This window comes from Penicillium canescens (genome assembly GCF_028828765.1).
Source record: "Penicillium canescens strain IBT 15451 chromosome Unknown utg000011l_segment0_segment0, whole genome shotgun sequence".
Taxonomy (NCBI): Eukaryota; Fungi; Ascomycota; class Eurotiomycetes; order Eurotiales; family Aspergillaceae; genus Penicillium; species Penicillium canescens.
Genome location: NW_026703973.1, coordinates 503,767 through 518,596, shown reverse-complemented (window position 1 = coordinate 518,596; position 14,830 = coordinate 503,767). Strand labels below are relative to the sequence as shown.

The 14,830-nt window shown below is 47.2% G+C and overlaps 7 protein-coding genes across 7 annotated transcripts; 5 read left to right on the top strand and 2 right to left on the bottom strand.

The window, feature by feature from the left end:
• Positions 1 to 574: 574 nt before the first annotated feature.
• On the top strand, positions 575 to 2,561 carry N7446_012921 (uncharacterized protein; the record flags this gene model as incomplete). Its single annotated transcript, XM_058521663.1, has 2 exons — positions 575 to 1,447; positions 1,509 to 2,561. 2 exons carry the CDS (start codon positions 575 to 577, stop codon positions 2,559 to 2,561), a joined length of 1,926 nt encoding a protein of 641 aa, XP_058365140.1.
• A 981-nt stretch (positions 2,562 to 3,542) lies between these two features.
• Positions 3,543 to 4,861, top strand: N7446_012920 (putative epsilon-lactone hydrolase; the record flags this gene model as incomplete). Its single annotated transcript, XM_058521662.1, is given in 6 exon segments — positions 3,543 to 3,603; positions 3,659 to 3,756; positions 3,776 to 3,836; positions 3,876 to 4,028; positions 4,081 to 4,664; positions 4,721 to 4,861. 6 exon segments carry the CDS (start codon positions 3,543 to 3,545, stop codon positions 4,859 to 4,861), a joined length of 1,098 nt encoding a protein of 365 aa, XP_058365139.1.
• Positions 4,862 to 5,607: 746 nt separating this feature from the next.
• On the top strand, positions 5,608 to 6,102 carry N7446_012919 (uncharacterized protein; the record flags this gene model as incomplete). The annotated part of the gene is made up of 1 exon (XM_058521661.1): positions 5,608 to 6,102. The coding sequence occupies one exon, from the start codon at positions 5,608 to 5,610 to the stop codon at positions 6,100 to 6,102; it is 495 nt and encodes a 164-aa protein (XP_058365138.1).
• A 544-nt stretch (positions 6,103 to 6,646) lies between these two features.
• N7446_012918 (uncharacterized protein) lies at positions 6,647 to 7,712 on the top strand (the record flags this gene model as incomplete). Its single annotated transcript, XM_058521660.1, has 3 exons — positions 6,647 to 7,083; positions 7,136 to 7,492; positions 7,556 to 7,712. The coding sequence occupies 3 exons, from the start codon at positions 6,647 to 6,649 to the stop codon at positions 7,710 to 7,712; spliced, it is 951 nt and encodes a 316-aa protein (XP_058365137.1).
• A 516-nt stretch (positions 7,713 to 8,228) lies between these two features.
• Positions 8,229 to 9,803, bottom strand: N7446_012917 (werner helicase interacting protein 1; the record flags this gene model as incomplete). The annotated part of the gene is made up of 1 exon (XM_058521659.1): positions 8,229 to 9,803. One exon carries the CDS (start codon positions 9,801 to 9,803, stop codon positions 8,229 to 8,231), a length of 1,575 nt encoding a protein of 524 aa, XP_058365136.1.
• A 1,115-nt stretch (positions 9,804 to 10,918) lies between these two features.
• Positions 10,919 to 12,381, top strand: N7446_012916 (FAD-binding oxidoreductase; the record flags this gene model as incomplete). The annotated part of the gene is made up of 2 exons (XM_058521658.1): positions 10,919 to 11,816; positions 11,897 to 12,381. Coding segments are annotated over 2 exons (1,383 nt in total), but the record flags the coding sequence as incomplete, so codon positions are not given.
• Positions 12,382 to 13,311: 930 nt separating this feature from the next.
• On the bottom strand, positions 13,312 to 14,706 carry N7446_012915 (Zn(II)2Cys6 transcription factor; the record flags this gene model as incomplete). The annotated part of the gene is made up of 1 exon (XM_058521657.1): positions 13,312 to 14,706. One exon carries the CDS (start codon positions 14,704 to 14,706, stop codon positions 13,312 to 13,314), a length of 1,395 nt encoding a protein of 464 aa, XP_058365134.1.
• Between the last annotated feature and the right edge of the window lie 124 nt (positions 14,707 to 14,830).

The following is a 14,830-nucleotide window of genomic DNA, read 5'->3' as shown; positions in this document are numbered from 1 at the left end:
CTCTTTCGTTGAAGCCTGAACTACAACAGACTCGCTTGACCGTGATCTAGTTGAAGCGGACTTGCTAATCTTGGTTATAATATGGGACTCCCTATAAGTTGAAGCAGACCCGCTAATATTAGCTATTATATGGTTCTAGTTGAGACGGACTCGCTATTGTATCTCAGTTATAACAGCCAGTCTGCTTCAACTTTTAGCGAGCTGCTTCAACTAGAATACGGTTGACAATCTAGAACTTTGCTCAGGTTTAATTTTATAACCGGCATATCGCAAGTATCTCTTGTATTTGATTAAAAACATGTAAAGAGAGCCTCCACAAATAAATCGAAATTCAACATGGATCTTAATAAATGCAGAGAATCAGAAATTTATACATACTGCAGAGCCAGCAAAGACACCTGAGGCCACAATTGGACTCGGCACTCGGCACTTCACCAACGGCCGAAGGCCGAACCACCGCAACCGAAAGACTTCAACTTCTGATCGCGAATATTGAAACGAATACTACGTGGATCAAACAAAAAGTCACTGACAAAAACCAATACATGACAGTCTCTCTACTGCATCCACCAAGATGGAACCACAACGCCGCTACAACGTAGAGCGGTCCTGCCTACGCTGCCACGAGCGCAAACTAAAATGTGACAGAACAACCCCTTGCAGTAGATGCGTACGACAAAACACAGCATGCCAATACCCTGGCCCGAGCCGAGTGAAGCGCCAAACCCCGAAGAAGAGTATGACAGAAGTTGCAGCACGGCTGGAACAGCTGGAGCGGTCCATCGCAGCGATGGTCAAGGAACGACCGCGTGGATCGACAGATGGCAGCTCGGATGTAAAATCTGACTCGACGGCCGGTAAAAGCGCAAGTACAAGTACATTGCCATTCATTGGCAAATTGGATACCGCCAGATCAAGACCACTCGATCAAGGCTTCCTCTCCAAAGACGGCCGCTATATCAACGAACCACTCCTCTCAAGAGTCCTAGACAAAGAAAAAGAACTCCAATCAGCTATCGGATCGCCAAGTGATTATAGCAGTCCGCACCGTCCACCGGTTTTGCGTGCAGAGGGTCTCATTGCGAATCCGCTTCTGGCTCAGGTTGATCTTAAAGAGTTATATCCGAGTCGGTGGCAGGCGACTCTGCTATGGCAAGCATTCCTTAGCCGTGTTGATCCCCTGGTTAAAGTCCTGCACATCCCATCGACGCAGCCACGTATCTTTGCTGCTATTAATCGGCCGGAGAGTGTGCGGCCAGATGTGCGCGCTTTGCTTTTTGCTATTTACTTTGCTGCCACTACTGCCTTCATCTCTGATGATAGGCAGAATGAGAGTTTGCAATTTGATTTGAGGAAGTATCAGCAGGGGATGGAGATTTCGTTGTACCAGTCTGAGTTTTTGGATGCTCCTACTATTACCTCGTTGCAGGCGACGGTTATTTATCAGGTTAGTGGTTGTGTTCGTTTCCTTGAGCTGGTTGGTATGTGACTAACTAGATGGTTTATAGACATGTTTCCGCTACAGTAATAGCGGTCGATCCGGTTGGACATTACAGGGTATGACCATGCGAGCTGCGCAGTCAATTGGTCTACAACGTGACGGCAAGCATTTCAAACTCCCTCAACTAGAATGTGAATTGCGACGACGACTTTGGTGGCACATCCATTCTGCAGATGCCCGAGTCGCGGAAGATCACGGACTGAGCGTCCCCGAAAACGACTACGGAGATACAGAACTGCCATTAAACATCGACGACGGAAATTTATCCGGGCTGGATGAAAGTCCAGTCGAATCCCAGTCCCGGTGGACGGATATGACCTATTCACTAATAATAATGGAAATCATCAAAAAGAGGCCAATGCTGCTGCGCACCCTGGAAGGATCGACAGATCCCAGCAGAGCAATCGCCGATTTCAGAAGAGAGATCCATGAGAAATACCTCAAGCACGGCGATCCCGATATCCCAATCCAGCGCATTGGTCTCCTACTCGGACAACTCCTCCTTGCAAAGGCAGAAATCTGCATTCGACAGAGGATAATCCATTCCCAGGGTCCTGCGGCAACGTCATTAGATCGCGGAATTTCCCAAGGATCCTTCGATCTGGCCTGTAACGCTATTGAACTGGGATTGGAAATCCACACCGACGAGTTACTGCGTGGATTCCGGTGGTTGACTAGTACATTCACGGGATACCATCCTCTCACGTATATTCTCTGGACGCTGTGTGTTTGTCCTACCGGACCACATGTTGAACGAGCGTGGCGGGTGGTCAATACGCTCTTTGATATCACGGAGGAGAATTCTTTGATCTCCGGTCCCGGCGAGAGGTGGCCTATGATTGTACAACTGAGAGAGAAGGCTTTGCGGAGTAGACAGGCTCACGAAGCTTTGCATTCGAGTCAGCAGGCTGCGGATGATACTGCTGTATACGGTGATGGTGGTCATGCGATGCGGTTGGATGGGGGGTTCGATATGAATGTTTGGGATCCTAGCTTCATTGAGAATCCTGATTGGAATTATTTGACGCAGAGTCTTGCCTTGCTTAATGGAGAGATTTGATTGCTTTCTGTATATAGAATAGAAATCAAAGAGTTGCATGACTGGAGATAGCCACTAGTATCATGAGGGATATGGAATGCCGGTCCTTGTGGGGAAGTTGTGAAGTTGACAGGTCCCGTTCACGATATTTGGGTGATGGTGAATTTTACCATTTATTATTATTTGGAATCATGTTTTCCATGTCGATTCTTTCACATCAGCGAACTGTTTAACAAAAGTCGCGATACTCACGGAGCGACCCTGAGTAGCTCACTGAGCAACCTGATCACTCGCCCCAATGCTAAGACTCGGCCTATTTGACCTCATCTTGCCTCTCCGCTCTTTCAAATTATCCGATGATAACCGCACTGCTACCTACTGGTTCGTAGAAGCAAAGGCCAGAAAATAGCGTATTCTCACGTTGCTATAGTAATTCCTTGTCACTGTTTAAACCACCAGTTGGTCGACTTAACCGTTCTTTCAAATTGTTTCGAGAGCTTGAATATCTTATTATCCATACAATCTACCATACACTCTTTCCTTCACTATGTAGGCTCCTTCCCGCCGTCTATTTATGAACCCGAACGTGAATTTCCTTGTCGTCCTAATTCTCTATATCCGGGATTGGCTCGACCATAGAGCTATTATACACTACTGCCGTCCGGCAATATTTTCGCGTGCCGTGCGATAGGACCCTGCGAGGTCCTAGGGTAGCAGGATAAGTTCGGGAAATAGAGTCGATCTGCAAATGTATGTACAGGTGTAATAAGAGACCCAATTTCTGGTTCCACATGCGAAGGCCAGCGAGAGTAATAATATATGGTGCGTTTAGCTAATGCAAGGAGCGACATACACGGTTATGATGCCACGAGATTTGGCCTCGGTCACAGCATTGATCACTAATCGGACCTAGGAATATTTCATACAACAGCAACGTTAATTAGTAGAATCTGATAAATATCTTCGCTTAAAGCCATTGCTTATGTTTTCCTCAAATTTGCAATGTCTCGCCAACTCTCACGGTGGGAAAGGATCGATGCTTTTGTTGGCTGGTTGTCCGTTGGTATGTTTTTCAGTGCATTGTGACGGAAGTTCGTCAAATTTCTGATAGTCAGCAGCCGCAGAATTAGTGAAAGCTGCTGTTTCTGGACCATTCCGTGGTCGCTCAGGAGCAGACACCTATCGTCACCATGTAATCCAAGCGGTAGTTAAGAAAGTATATACCCCATTTTTAGCGCTCTCACAGGCAGCTAATCATCAATAGCTTACTACAAGATTTAGTCCGCTTCAACTGCAGTACGTCTTCCAAATGTTGGGACAGACAAACCTAACCAGACAATAGATACTTGTTCAAATCTCAGGACCAGATTTATGTGGAACACTGCCAAAAACATGGAGACCAGCCACATTTCGTTTCTACCAACCTTGGGGTAAATGGATTTTGGATAGGAGATCCTTCAGCCAAATATGTTGTCATCCAATTCCATGGTAACCAGTCTATCATCTAGACTTTCCAGGCTAGACTGACACTTTTCTTTAGGAGGCGGATTTGCTATGGACGCCACCGAACCACATCTACATTTCTGGCGGAAGATTCAATCACAACTTGCTGATGCGGGGATCACAACTACATGGTTCCATAGTATGTATACGCTCACTCCACACGAGGCATACCCAAGTCAAATTCGCGAAGCAGTTGAAACGCTGCGATATATCATGGAAGATATTGGACGATTACCTGGAGAGGTCCTCATTGCAGGAGACTCAGCTGGTGGCAATCTCTGCTTGGCGATCTTGTCGCATTTGAAGCATCGCTTAGAGGATATACCTGAGCTCATTGTCAATGAGCCTCTGAAGGGGGCAATTCTTCTATCCCCTTGGGTATCGTTCAGCCATGATTGGCCAACTGCGATGCTCAATAAGGATAAAGATATCGATGCGCAAGAAGTCACGTCGCGGTGGTCTCAGTTATATCTAAACGGCCGAGCATCGAACAATTTCGTCGAGGCAGTCGATGCATCAGAGGAGTGGTGGGTTGATATTCAGGTGGAACAGACTTTGGTACTCGCTGGCGCTGATGAGGTCCTATTAGACCCGATAAAAGCTTGGTTTTCAAAATTCGAAGTACGTCTAGTAGAGGAAGCAGGACATTGCGAATGATTAACTAATATCATCGATAGACATTCAACCCGAACAGTACTCTGGTAGTTGGTAAAAGTGAATGTCATGTTGCACCCCTTGTATGGCCTTTGTTTGGTGATTTCCATGAGACTGAACAGGAGACCGCTCTGAAGCATTGGTTATTTCAGCGATTGGGTTGAGCTCAAGATGGACTCAATTTGTCGCAGGGGTGATGCAGCATCAACTGCCCAAGATATGGTGGAGCATGCAAATGTCAGCTAAATTTCCAATTAAATCTTATTTCCGTTCAGATTCCGTTCTAAAACCATCGATTTGGAGTATAAATTACAAATCGTGAGTTGCTCTTTGGGGATATTTGCCTAAATCTGATACTGAGAGCGGAACATCATCCTTATGCAATTGAACAATGGTGGTGATAGTATCAAGGCAGGCTCAACTGCAGTGGCTTGTAGCAATAAGGTGGACGAGACCAAATGCGACCATTCGGAATGAAGTAACGCTACGAGACATCTTTCCTCTCTAGTCATGATTCGCCCTCATGAGCTTCACAATGCGAATTTCCGATACGCATTTAACTGCTTTTCCAGCTTGAGGGATTTACGCAATTTCAAAATCCTTGCGTCACGGAAACGGAGCTTGGTTTTGAGATAATTTACTCCGAAAGAAACGAAGAAATGGCAAAGTATACCTTATTCCCGGGCTATTTTAGCTTGCTTCTTCTCCATTCAGTGTTGTATAGCCTAATCACCGAGGTAAGCTGACCTCGGTAGCACGGATTGGACTGTAAGAAAAAGCAGTGATTATTCAAGATATCTAGACTCCGAGGCACGAGTGATGCCCTCCGTGAGGAGTTCAAATACCAGTCTTCTTGAACCAAAAGAGTAAGTATACCACCAATCATCGTCCTTTCATCTTACTCTAAGCTATGGAAGCATCCAACTATCAAATCCTGATCACCGGAGAACAGGACATCAAGGTAGCCGAGAAGCGGCGCAGCGTCTACCTCCGACCGTTTTTGCTATTTTGGCTTAATTCGCTGTTCGCCGAAACTATTTTTCTCGCAGTTGGTGTTTTTATCATGACCGGGACTCGCGACCTCTTCTACAAAGTTATGTGGACTCTGGTTTTCTGCCCCTTGGGCATGGGCGGAGCAATGGGAGGGCTTATCAACGTCTTCATCATCGACCACCATTACGGGAAAAAGGCAGCACATTTCACGGGTATTCTTTCGCTTCTTCTCCTTAGCACTTGCAACTATCTATGCTATAACCTTGATCGACACTTCGGTTGGTTTGGTGCAGCAGAGCATCCAATGTGGTTTCATTGGCGCTACCCTATGATTTGGGCAGTCGGCTACTACAATGGTCTTCTTCTTTTCACCGATAAGGGACAGGAGCGCCTGGCTAAGCTTGGTCTCTAGATACTGGGTACTGCGAGGTGGGTGCTTGGGGAGGAGGCCGTATGTTCTTGGAAAACGCCAACTATGAATTGTTGTGGGCTTATCTCAAGCCATGCATGGTACTGGCCGTTTTATGTAAATACAAAGCTTGCTTGAGTCGCGTGAGCTTGAGAAGAGTGGATGTTCATTATGACTTGTATATGGGTGAAAGTTTGAGCTCATATCCAACATGGGCTTGACATGATGGTTTAGTTTCACCTTATGGTATAGGATCTGTGCAATAAGCTTATTTGTGGGGGTGGGCGAAATCAGGGATGACTCTCATACAGAATACAAGAGTTGGCAATAGATATCAGTCCGAAATATGTTAGTTATGCCGGCACCTCGGTCCTGAGAATGAATGAGCTCGTCTCCGCCTTGTATCAATAATCAATGTCAAATCCCAACCGAGGCTACCTCAGTGCCTTACATATTCAATATTTTATATACCATGAAGTCGCTACATTCTTGTTTCAAAACATATTCATCCATTTGCCGTTATATCAATTGACAGACTTTCTGCACGATGGCAGATGATACACCAACCATCTTCACCCCGGACACGTACGTGAATACCCCAGATAGCCATGTCCGAATCACCAACTTCCCGGAGTCGGCTCCTGGGGTGACGCCCATCCAGATTGTTAAACTCAATCGTCCCGACAAGCTAAACGCAATTACAAGTGACATGATTTATGCTCTCATGAAATTCTTTTCGACCGTCGACGTGGATAACCGGGTTAAAGTCGTCATCCTAACAGGCGCGGGCAGAGCATTCAGCGCTGGGATCGACCTGAATATGGACACCAGTAAAACTAAGGACTTACTGCCACCAAGTGAGATGCGAGACCCGGGCGGGACCTTGGCACTTGCAATGTTTAATTGCTGCAAGCCTATAATCGTGGCATATAACGGCCTTGCCGTCGGGATTGGCATGACGTCCACGCTGGCCGCCACTATCCGGCAAGTACCTACCTTGCACTTTGTGGTCATTGAAATCTGATCCCAATCTCAGTGTTGCATCTCGAGAAACAGAATTTGGATTCCCTTTCTCGCGTATTGGCCTTACCATGGAGTCTTGCAGTTCGTATTTCCTGCCCCGTATGGTTGGCTACAGCAATGCGACATACCTGCTGGCTACAGGGAAGAGATACCCAGCTCACTCTGCGGTGCTACACGGCATCTTTGCAGAGCTCTTACCTGAGCTCAAGGATGTTATGCCCCGCGCACTCGAGATCGCGCAGGATATCCTTGACAACGTGAGCAGGATGGCCATCCATCTGAATCGACAGCTTATCTGGCGGAACCCTGGAACCGCAGAAGGTGCTCACTTGGTGGATAGCCCACTGTTGTATGACATGTTTGGCGGGAGGTACGTGTACATCAAAGGAAATGGCTCTCTGCTCGGATTATGTATGTTTGCTGACTTGGCTAGGGACCACCTTGAATTCAAGGCATCCTTCTTTGGGAAGCGTAAGCCAGCGTTCATGGACGTATTGTCTAACAATGCGCCACGGACATATCCTTGGTGGAATAAGCTGTCAGTGCAGAGGACAGCTAAAGCCCAGTCCTGTCCGGACAGTAAATTGTGACTTTCTTGACTTCGTACTTTGGCCCTCTGGCTCATATGCGATGTAGTATTATGTGGCTGGCCGTGGTCTTACTGCTTGTAGGGTTCCAGGGCCGGCGTGAGTCTGGTATTTCAATATGAGTAATTGATCAAACAAACAATCAATCAAAGTTCTATTAACCTGTTGGAGCCTAACGTGTATTGTAATGCGGAAGTCTAGTTACGTGTCAACGGAAGCTGTCTTGGATTCCGCCTAAGCATCACAAAGGTTTCAAGGTCGCGCATCATAAGGGCAACATAAACACAACTATGGCTAAGAGACCACGACAGGCCTCGGTTTCTATAGCACCACAAAGGAGAAAGGCCATTCTACTTTTCATGGAGTGAACAAGGTCGGGAAAATTTGGATATAGCATTGTAGGTGGCTCATTTGATCTTGAAATTAGTCAAAGTGATCGAAATTCTGCCTCGAAGGGCTGTCTCTTGATCCCATACGATAAAACGGTACTCCGAGACCTCCTGAATTACTCGGCGATCATTACAAGGTCAGATCCGGATCTCGCTTAAATAGGAAATCAGTATCTTCTAGGAATTGCCGCCCTTTAAGTGCCTCCGGGAGGCATTCCGGCACACCCTGCACGTTCTCTTGACCTTGATAGCAACCACCTTCCAATCGCTCGTCAGCCTCCTTTAGGAGTTCTGGACTACGGTCCAAGAGATGAAATGGAATAGGGGCGTCACTTATTCCAGGCTCTTTCAAAGCAGCAAAAGCATTGTTCAGGCCACGATATGATCGAGTGCTCTTCTTTGACAAACACATGGTGATGACGAGCTGGGCTAAAGAGGCCTGTGCATCTTGGATCCCTAGCTTTTCGATCAAGGAATAGACTGAGGTTGCATATATTTGAAGAGTATTGTCGGCAAGTCCAATATCCTCCGAAGTAGCCACAACAAGACGACGAGCGATAAACAAGGGGTTCTCGCCTGATTTGAGCATCCGCGCGAGGTAATATAGCGCAGCATCTGGATCACTACCACGAATTGACTTGTGGAGTGCTGAAATGGTGTCATAGTGCTGGTCGCCCGATCGATCATAGAGTAGACTCTTCGTTAATGAATGCTTTAATGCCTCCTTGGTGATGCCATCACTCTTTGATAGATCCGCAGCTATCTCTAGAAGATTCAATGCGATTCTACTATCGCCGTCCGCGAAGCTTGCCACGTATTGAATAAATTCGTCGTCCAAGAGATAGGATGGTTGCGGGCTCTGTAAGCCCACTGCCCGGCGAAGAATAGTTGATAGATCATTGTCGGTTGGTTTAACAAGGGTCAAAACTTTACACCTGTATACCAGAGTATGATGGATGTTCAAAGACGGGTTCTCTGTGGTGGCACCGATCAAGGTAATCTTGTTACTTCGGATGGCATCGAGGAATATATCTTGTTGTGGCCGTGTGATGCGATGCACTTCATCACAAAACACGATGGAGTTCTTGCGTCCTTTGCACGAGTCTTGTACAGCTAGAGAAACGACATTTTTGAACTCTGTCGTTGCTGTCATCGAGCTATTGATCTCGTAGAAATTTCGTCCGGACATCAACGCAATAATCCTAGCGATCGTCGTTTTCCCGGTTCCTGAGCCTCCCCACAAAATCATATTGGGAATATTGTCTTGTTCGACCAACTGCCGCAGCGATCCGTCGGGTCCGACCAGTGAATCTTGACCGACGATATCATCGAAACAGTGGGGACGGACACGATCAGCCAAAGGCGCAACATCCGGCTTCCGTCGTTTTGCCGCATTTTTCGGTGTTGTTGGTGCAAAATTTGGCTTTCCTGCGGTATTGGGCTCTTGCTGAGAGAACGTTCTTTTAAAAGTTCGCTTCGCAGGGAGCAGAAGATTCGGGTTTTCAGGGTTTTTAGGCTCGTCTTGTCTTATTTTCTGTTTCGGATTGGTAGAAATTGCACGGCATCGCCAATTCTTGTATTGGATGACGGCAGACGACGGTTCGCTTGATAGCGTGGCGGTGATGAATTGTTGACAGCTAGAATCAATGTGTTCATTGATATCCGAAAGGCCAACATGCCTTTGACATATCGGACATTCAACCATGCTGTTGCTGTCTACCTAGGTAGTCGATTCAGTGGAAACGTGACAACCCGTTGGAGGTAGGATCAATGAACATCAACCCAAGTCCCCGCCAACAGATAGTGTGAAGAAGGCTAGTGCGGAGGATGACCAACGCTTGAAGTAGAGTCAAACTTGACAGGCTAATGGATGCTTCGCTAACTGGCCCAAAGCGGAAAGTGGGGATGGTCCACGGGAGGTGTATTTGTCCGGCATGGAGCAGAAAATAGCCTTGTCCCTGTCCCGGGCAGCATGAATCTAAAATCCAAAAGCAGTGATCTTGATCCGGACCTGAATTTCCACCTTTCTGTTCAACCTGGGGAGCGTGGGTTTGACTGACACACCAGAATCGACGATGAATGGATGGCAGCAGGTTTGAAGCCACTTGTAGACGCCTGGCTAAACTAGAAGCTAGGAATTGCGTACCCTGCAGCCCGAGGAAACTGTACTATATTCATTCTCAACCAAATTCGATTTTTCCTGTACCTAGAATGAAAATGACGATCCAGATACCATTACAATCTCTTACGACCATATTTAGGCTGCAGCAAGAGTGATATGCAAATGGGAATTGCTGCGGCGATTTCTAGCAGTACAGGTGTTTACATGATAACGTTACCCCAAAATGATTATCATTGTAACGCCGAGATGCCAGTATGTAACCTTGTAGAAGCCGGATCCATTTGAAGATTTGGGGGCTGTCTGCATTTCAATGAAAGTAATTAACATATTACCACTGAGGCCACCTTGGGAAATGTCATTTCCGGGACCACCCCTTTTTCGAGCGAAACATTCGAGTCTTAGGCGAACTGGAACCCTAACTCAATGATATAACTCTAATCCAACAGATACACTTTCGGTCACGCATATTGACCCAAAAGGAAAGTGAAGTGGGGACTCTGAGTCCTTCCCTTTCCTTTCGAACTCAAATCTCCCAGCTCAATCCTGAACTTGATTTTGGATCCTTAAATTTTCACTTCCGGTGTATACGCGGATTTCCAGCTATGATCGGCTAGTTGGCTCGAATTTCCATTTTGAAATAACGATCGGTAGTGTGAAGGATACTTGACTTTCCGTGCAAGACGAGCTTGCACCATACAATGCATTCTGAGGCGGACATCATCGAAATCCTCGCTACATTCATCACGAGCGGTACTTTTTGGACAAAGTCCAACCCGGCTTATAAATCCGTGAGGAGCGGATATAACAGTGCTATTGCCGACGAACCCCTCGCGATTGCTCGACCTGCAACTGAAGATGAGGTTTTGCAGCTAGTGAAACAATGCTCTCTGAGAGGGATCCCCCTCACTGTCCGATCGGGCGGACATGACTTCTTTGGTCGTTCTTGTATCCAGGATGGAATTGTGATAGATATGCGGGGCTTCAATTTCATCACTGTAAGCCCAGATCGAACGAGCGTTCGAGTTGGTGGTGGTGTTCTAGCAGGCACATTGCAAGATGTTCTACACTCTCACTGTCTATTCACGCCAACAGGTCAGTCAAAGTCTGTCGGGTACATCTCCTGGGCATGTGGTGGTGGGTATGGATTCTACGTTGGTAAATATGGGTTTGGGGTTGACCAAATCCTCGGAGCACGGGTCATCGTCGCCAGCGGTACTATAGTCGACACGGATGATGACCCCGAATTGTTATGGGCCCTTCGAGGTGCCGGGGCAGGAAGCTTTGGTGTCGTGGTGGAACTACGAGTCAAAGTGTATCCAGAGCCTCAAATCCTTGCTGGTTACCTAGCATACCCACTCAGCGAGGCCACGGCAGTCCTGAACAGCCTCGAATTGGCCTCGGAGGGAGAGCAGCCAGATGCCTTCAGTGGTGATATGATTGTGGTACATCCTGGCATGCTAGAAATCCCCTTGTTCCAACCGGCCTTGGTATTCCTCTGGTGTTGGACTGCCGAGGATGGGGATATGACCGCTGCTAATTTGTTCCTTGAAAAAACCACTAAGTTCGGTACAATTTTGGTGAACACGGTGAAAAAAAGTGGGTCATTCCCTATGCCTTCTCATCTTGCCTCACCAACCTGTATCCTCATAATTAGCGACATGTGCTAATTTCTACAGCGGATCCAGCTTCTTTTGGGCTCGGCGGCGGTCCTGCAGCCTGCTTTTTTCGTAGTCGAAATGTCCGCTGCCTCGACGCCCAGTTGGGCGCAATATTTACAAAACACCCGCCCAGCCAAACGTTATCCGCCATTGTCATCCACAACAATCACGGCAAGGGGACAAGGAATGGCAATGAAGATGGAGTAGGGGCGTCCTTTTCCAATCGCCAGTCACATGTGATTCTGGGGCTCCATGGCGGGACTCTGTCTGCCTCCTCAAATGAAGCACAAGCCGAAGCGAAGGCGTGGGTCCTGCGACTGCATGATGAGATCGACAGGCAGCAAATTGCATTGAAAGGCGGGTTTCCGAGCTTTTACCACCCTGATCAAGTTGACTTGAACACATTCTTCGGTCAAGCTACAGCCAAGAGGTTGAAATCTTTTAAACAAAGGATTGACCCGAAAGATTTCTTTCGACAGGGCTCTCTGAGTTCCTTGGACTTCGTATGATAGATCCACGTATAGCAAAACTTCCACGTTCAACCCAGATAGTCAGCTCGAGAGTCGGTGAAAGTTCCATATGCCAATATTGGGAGACATACACGTCGTACCTCAAAACTTCCCCCTTTACGATTTAGAAAGGATGTGCAGACCAAGGCAATACAATTTGTTGAGATTCATGGCATCTCCAGACATCTCCAGGCATGAAATGCCTACTTCGCCAAGCATGAAGCTCATGATCAGCATTGACCTACCATGTAGAGTATAGTTCAGGAGAAATGCTTCTCATTAAATAGGATCTCTCTCTCATGAGAGAGAGATCAGACCTAAACCACCTCGTTGGCCTTGACATACATGGTTACGTAGCGTCATTCATCGTGTAATTTCAACACAATTGCATTCTCGAGGGTTTCCTACTTACCGAGCTAGAGTAAGTTATATAAATGTATACATTATATGTGGCTAACCATATGTGCTTTTAATACCCTCTATTTGACAATCATAACAATCAGTCTTTATGGCAGTTAGGTTAGAATTGTGTCTCGCCCGTTGACAAATGACAGAGCACAACAAACATTGCGCCAGGGTGGAGCGGAAACCTTTCGCTTAGCTAGTGATTTATTAGGATCCCAATTTGACGCTAGCGTTCTGGACAATACAAAACGACCCACTCGAATTGCTTCTTTGGGTTGATAAGCGGATATGTGGAAACTTTGACCACATTCAATTATCTTTCTGGAGGATGTCTATATTGATATTGAGGTCACGTATTGAGCATCCAAGGAGCTAGAGTTGTAGATATCTTACAAAGAGGGAAGCTGCACCTTTTCTTTCAACCAGTAGTGGCCGCGGACCACGGGGAAAACTTACGTCGAGGGCTCAATAGAAATCTCGCAGAAGGGAAACTTCCATCAAAAGCCACATTAACCAAACTTAACCCACGCAAAGGCTCCAGCCTTTTGTCAGAAGCATAAACTCCATCCAGCTTGTCTGTAACCCAGAGTCGCGGATGACCCAGAGCTCTTTCAGAATCTCGACTGCTTGGAGCGTTGAAGGAACCCTATTCATGGAATAGATAGCGTTAAACCGATCCAAAGCGGTGTACCGTAAGTTTATATCGCATGAGCGAAGTTCCGATGCAGCTGTAAGAAGAGGAAGAGCCTGGAGGTTGAGTAGACTTGATGTGATGGGAATTTCAGACAGGTGACAGACGATGTCGAGGGCGTAGCGGTGGATAATGTCTTCTTCCTTGTCACCTTTGTTGACTGCAGACGGATGTGTACGGACACGATAGAGAAGGATTAAACCGTGCTTTCGAAGCGATTCATATAGTAGTGCCAAAGGAAGATTATTCTGCGGCGAATTAAATGCGCAGATTTTATCCTCAAGCTCGGTCGCCCTTATGGCATCCCGGTGTCCTAGTTGAATTACCGCTCGGCAGTAGCCACCCACCTCCCCTAGTAGATATATCAACTCTGCTCCTATGCCGTAGGTAGGGTGGTATTTATGTCGTAACACGCGAACAGCTTGGACTATCGCGGTTGAGCCTGGAGGCTGAGGTTGCCGGGCATCCACAAGATGGGCGCAGCACATATTCCAGTACAGAAAGGCACCCACACAAAGTGCGAGGAAGTCGTCATGCACTGTTCCTGCGAGGAAGTCTTGATGGCGCAAGAGGAGGCCATTGATAATGTTGCGTGCAGCGAAAAGATGTTGCTGGCCGGAATGCCGAGGATCCGGACTGGCGCAGTCAAACAAGGCGAGCAGTACAATGGTGAGGAAAGATGCTCTTGGCTTCTCCGATTGGCTCAATTCACGCTGAAGTAGCTGCAGTGCTCGGCCTCTTTCTTCTAAGCTGACAACGTGCCCACGGGCAGGAAAATAGTCTTGATGAGCTGCACTCATGCATTGAATCATGTGTACCAGTGATGGGGCCTCGGTGAAATATTGGAGGATAGGAAAAGAATACGGGTTGTTCTCTGTGTCGATTACCATCATCTGGCTCGCTTTTTCAAGCCAATATTGGAGGAGAGGTTGCTTCACGATCTCGTCCAAAGGACAGGATGTCCAGCGCGTCTCGATCTGCCACCGCGGCGATCGGGGAGAAGATTTGCAAATCAGGCCGCGTTGCCGACACCGCAAGCAGACTGGGAACGATTCATCGCATTTTAATTTTTGTATTTTGCATTGCCAACAACCAGACCGACTGCGGGACCCTTTTCCCACGTCGGGTGGAACAGTGCCTGATCTCGAGTGCGAAACATGGTCATCGCTTGGGTTAGGCGCTTGACTAACAGGCGCAAACCTCACTCGATAGGTACTAGACATGGAGTAAGTTCCAGTGTGACCTCGATGATACCAACCCAACGGTTGGTTTCCCCTACTAGTCGGGAGCTGAAGCGATTGGAGCTGTTAAATTCAAAAAGGGCACCATAAACTATCTCAACCGATC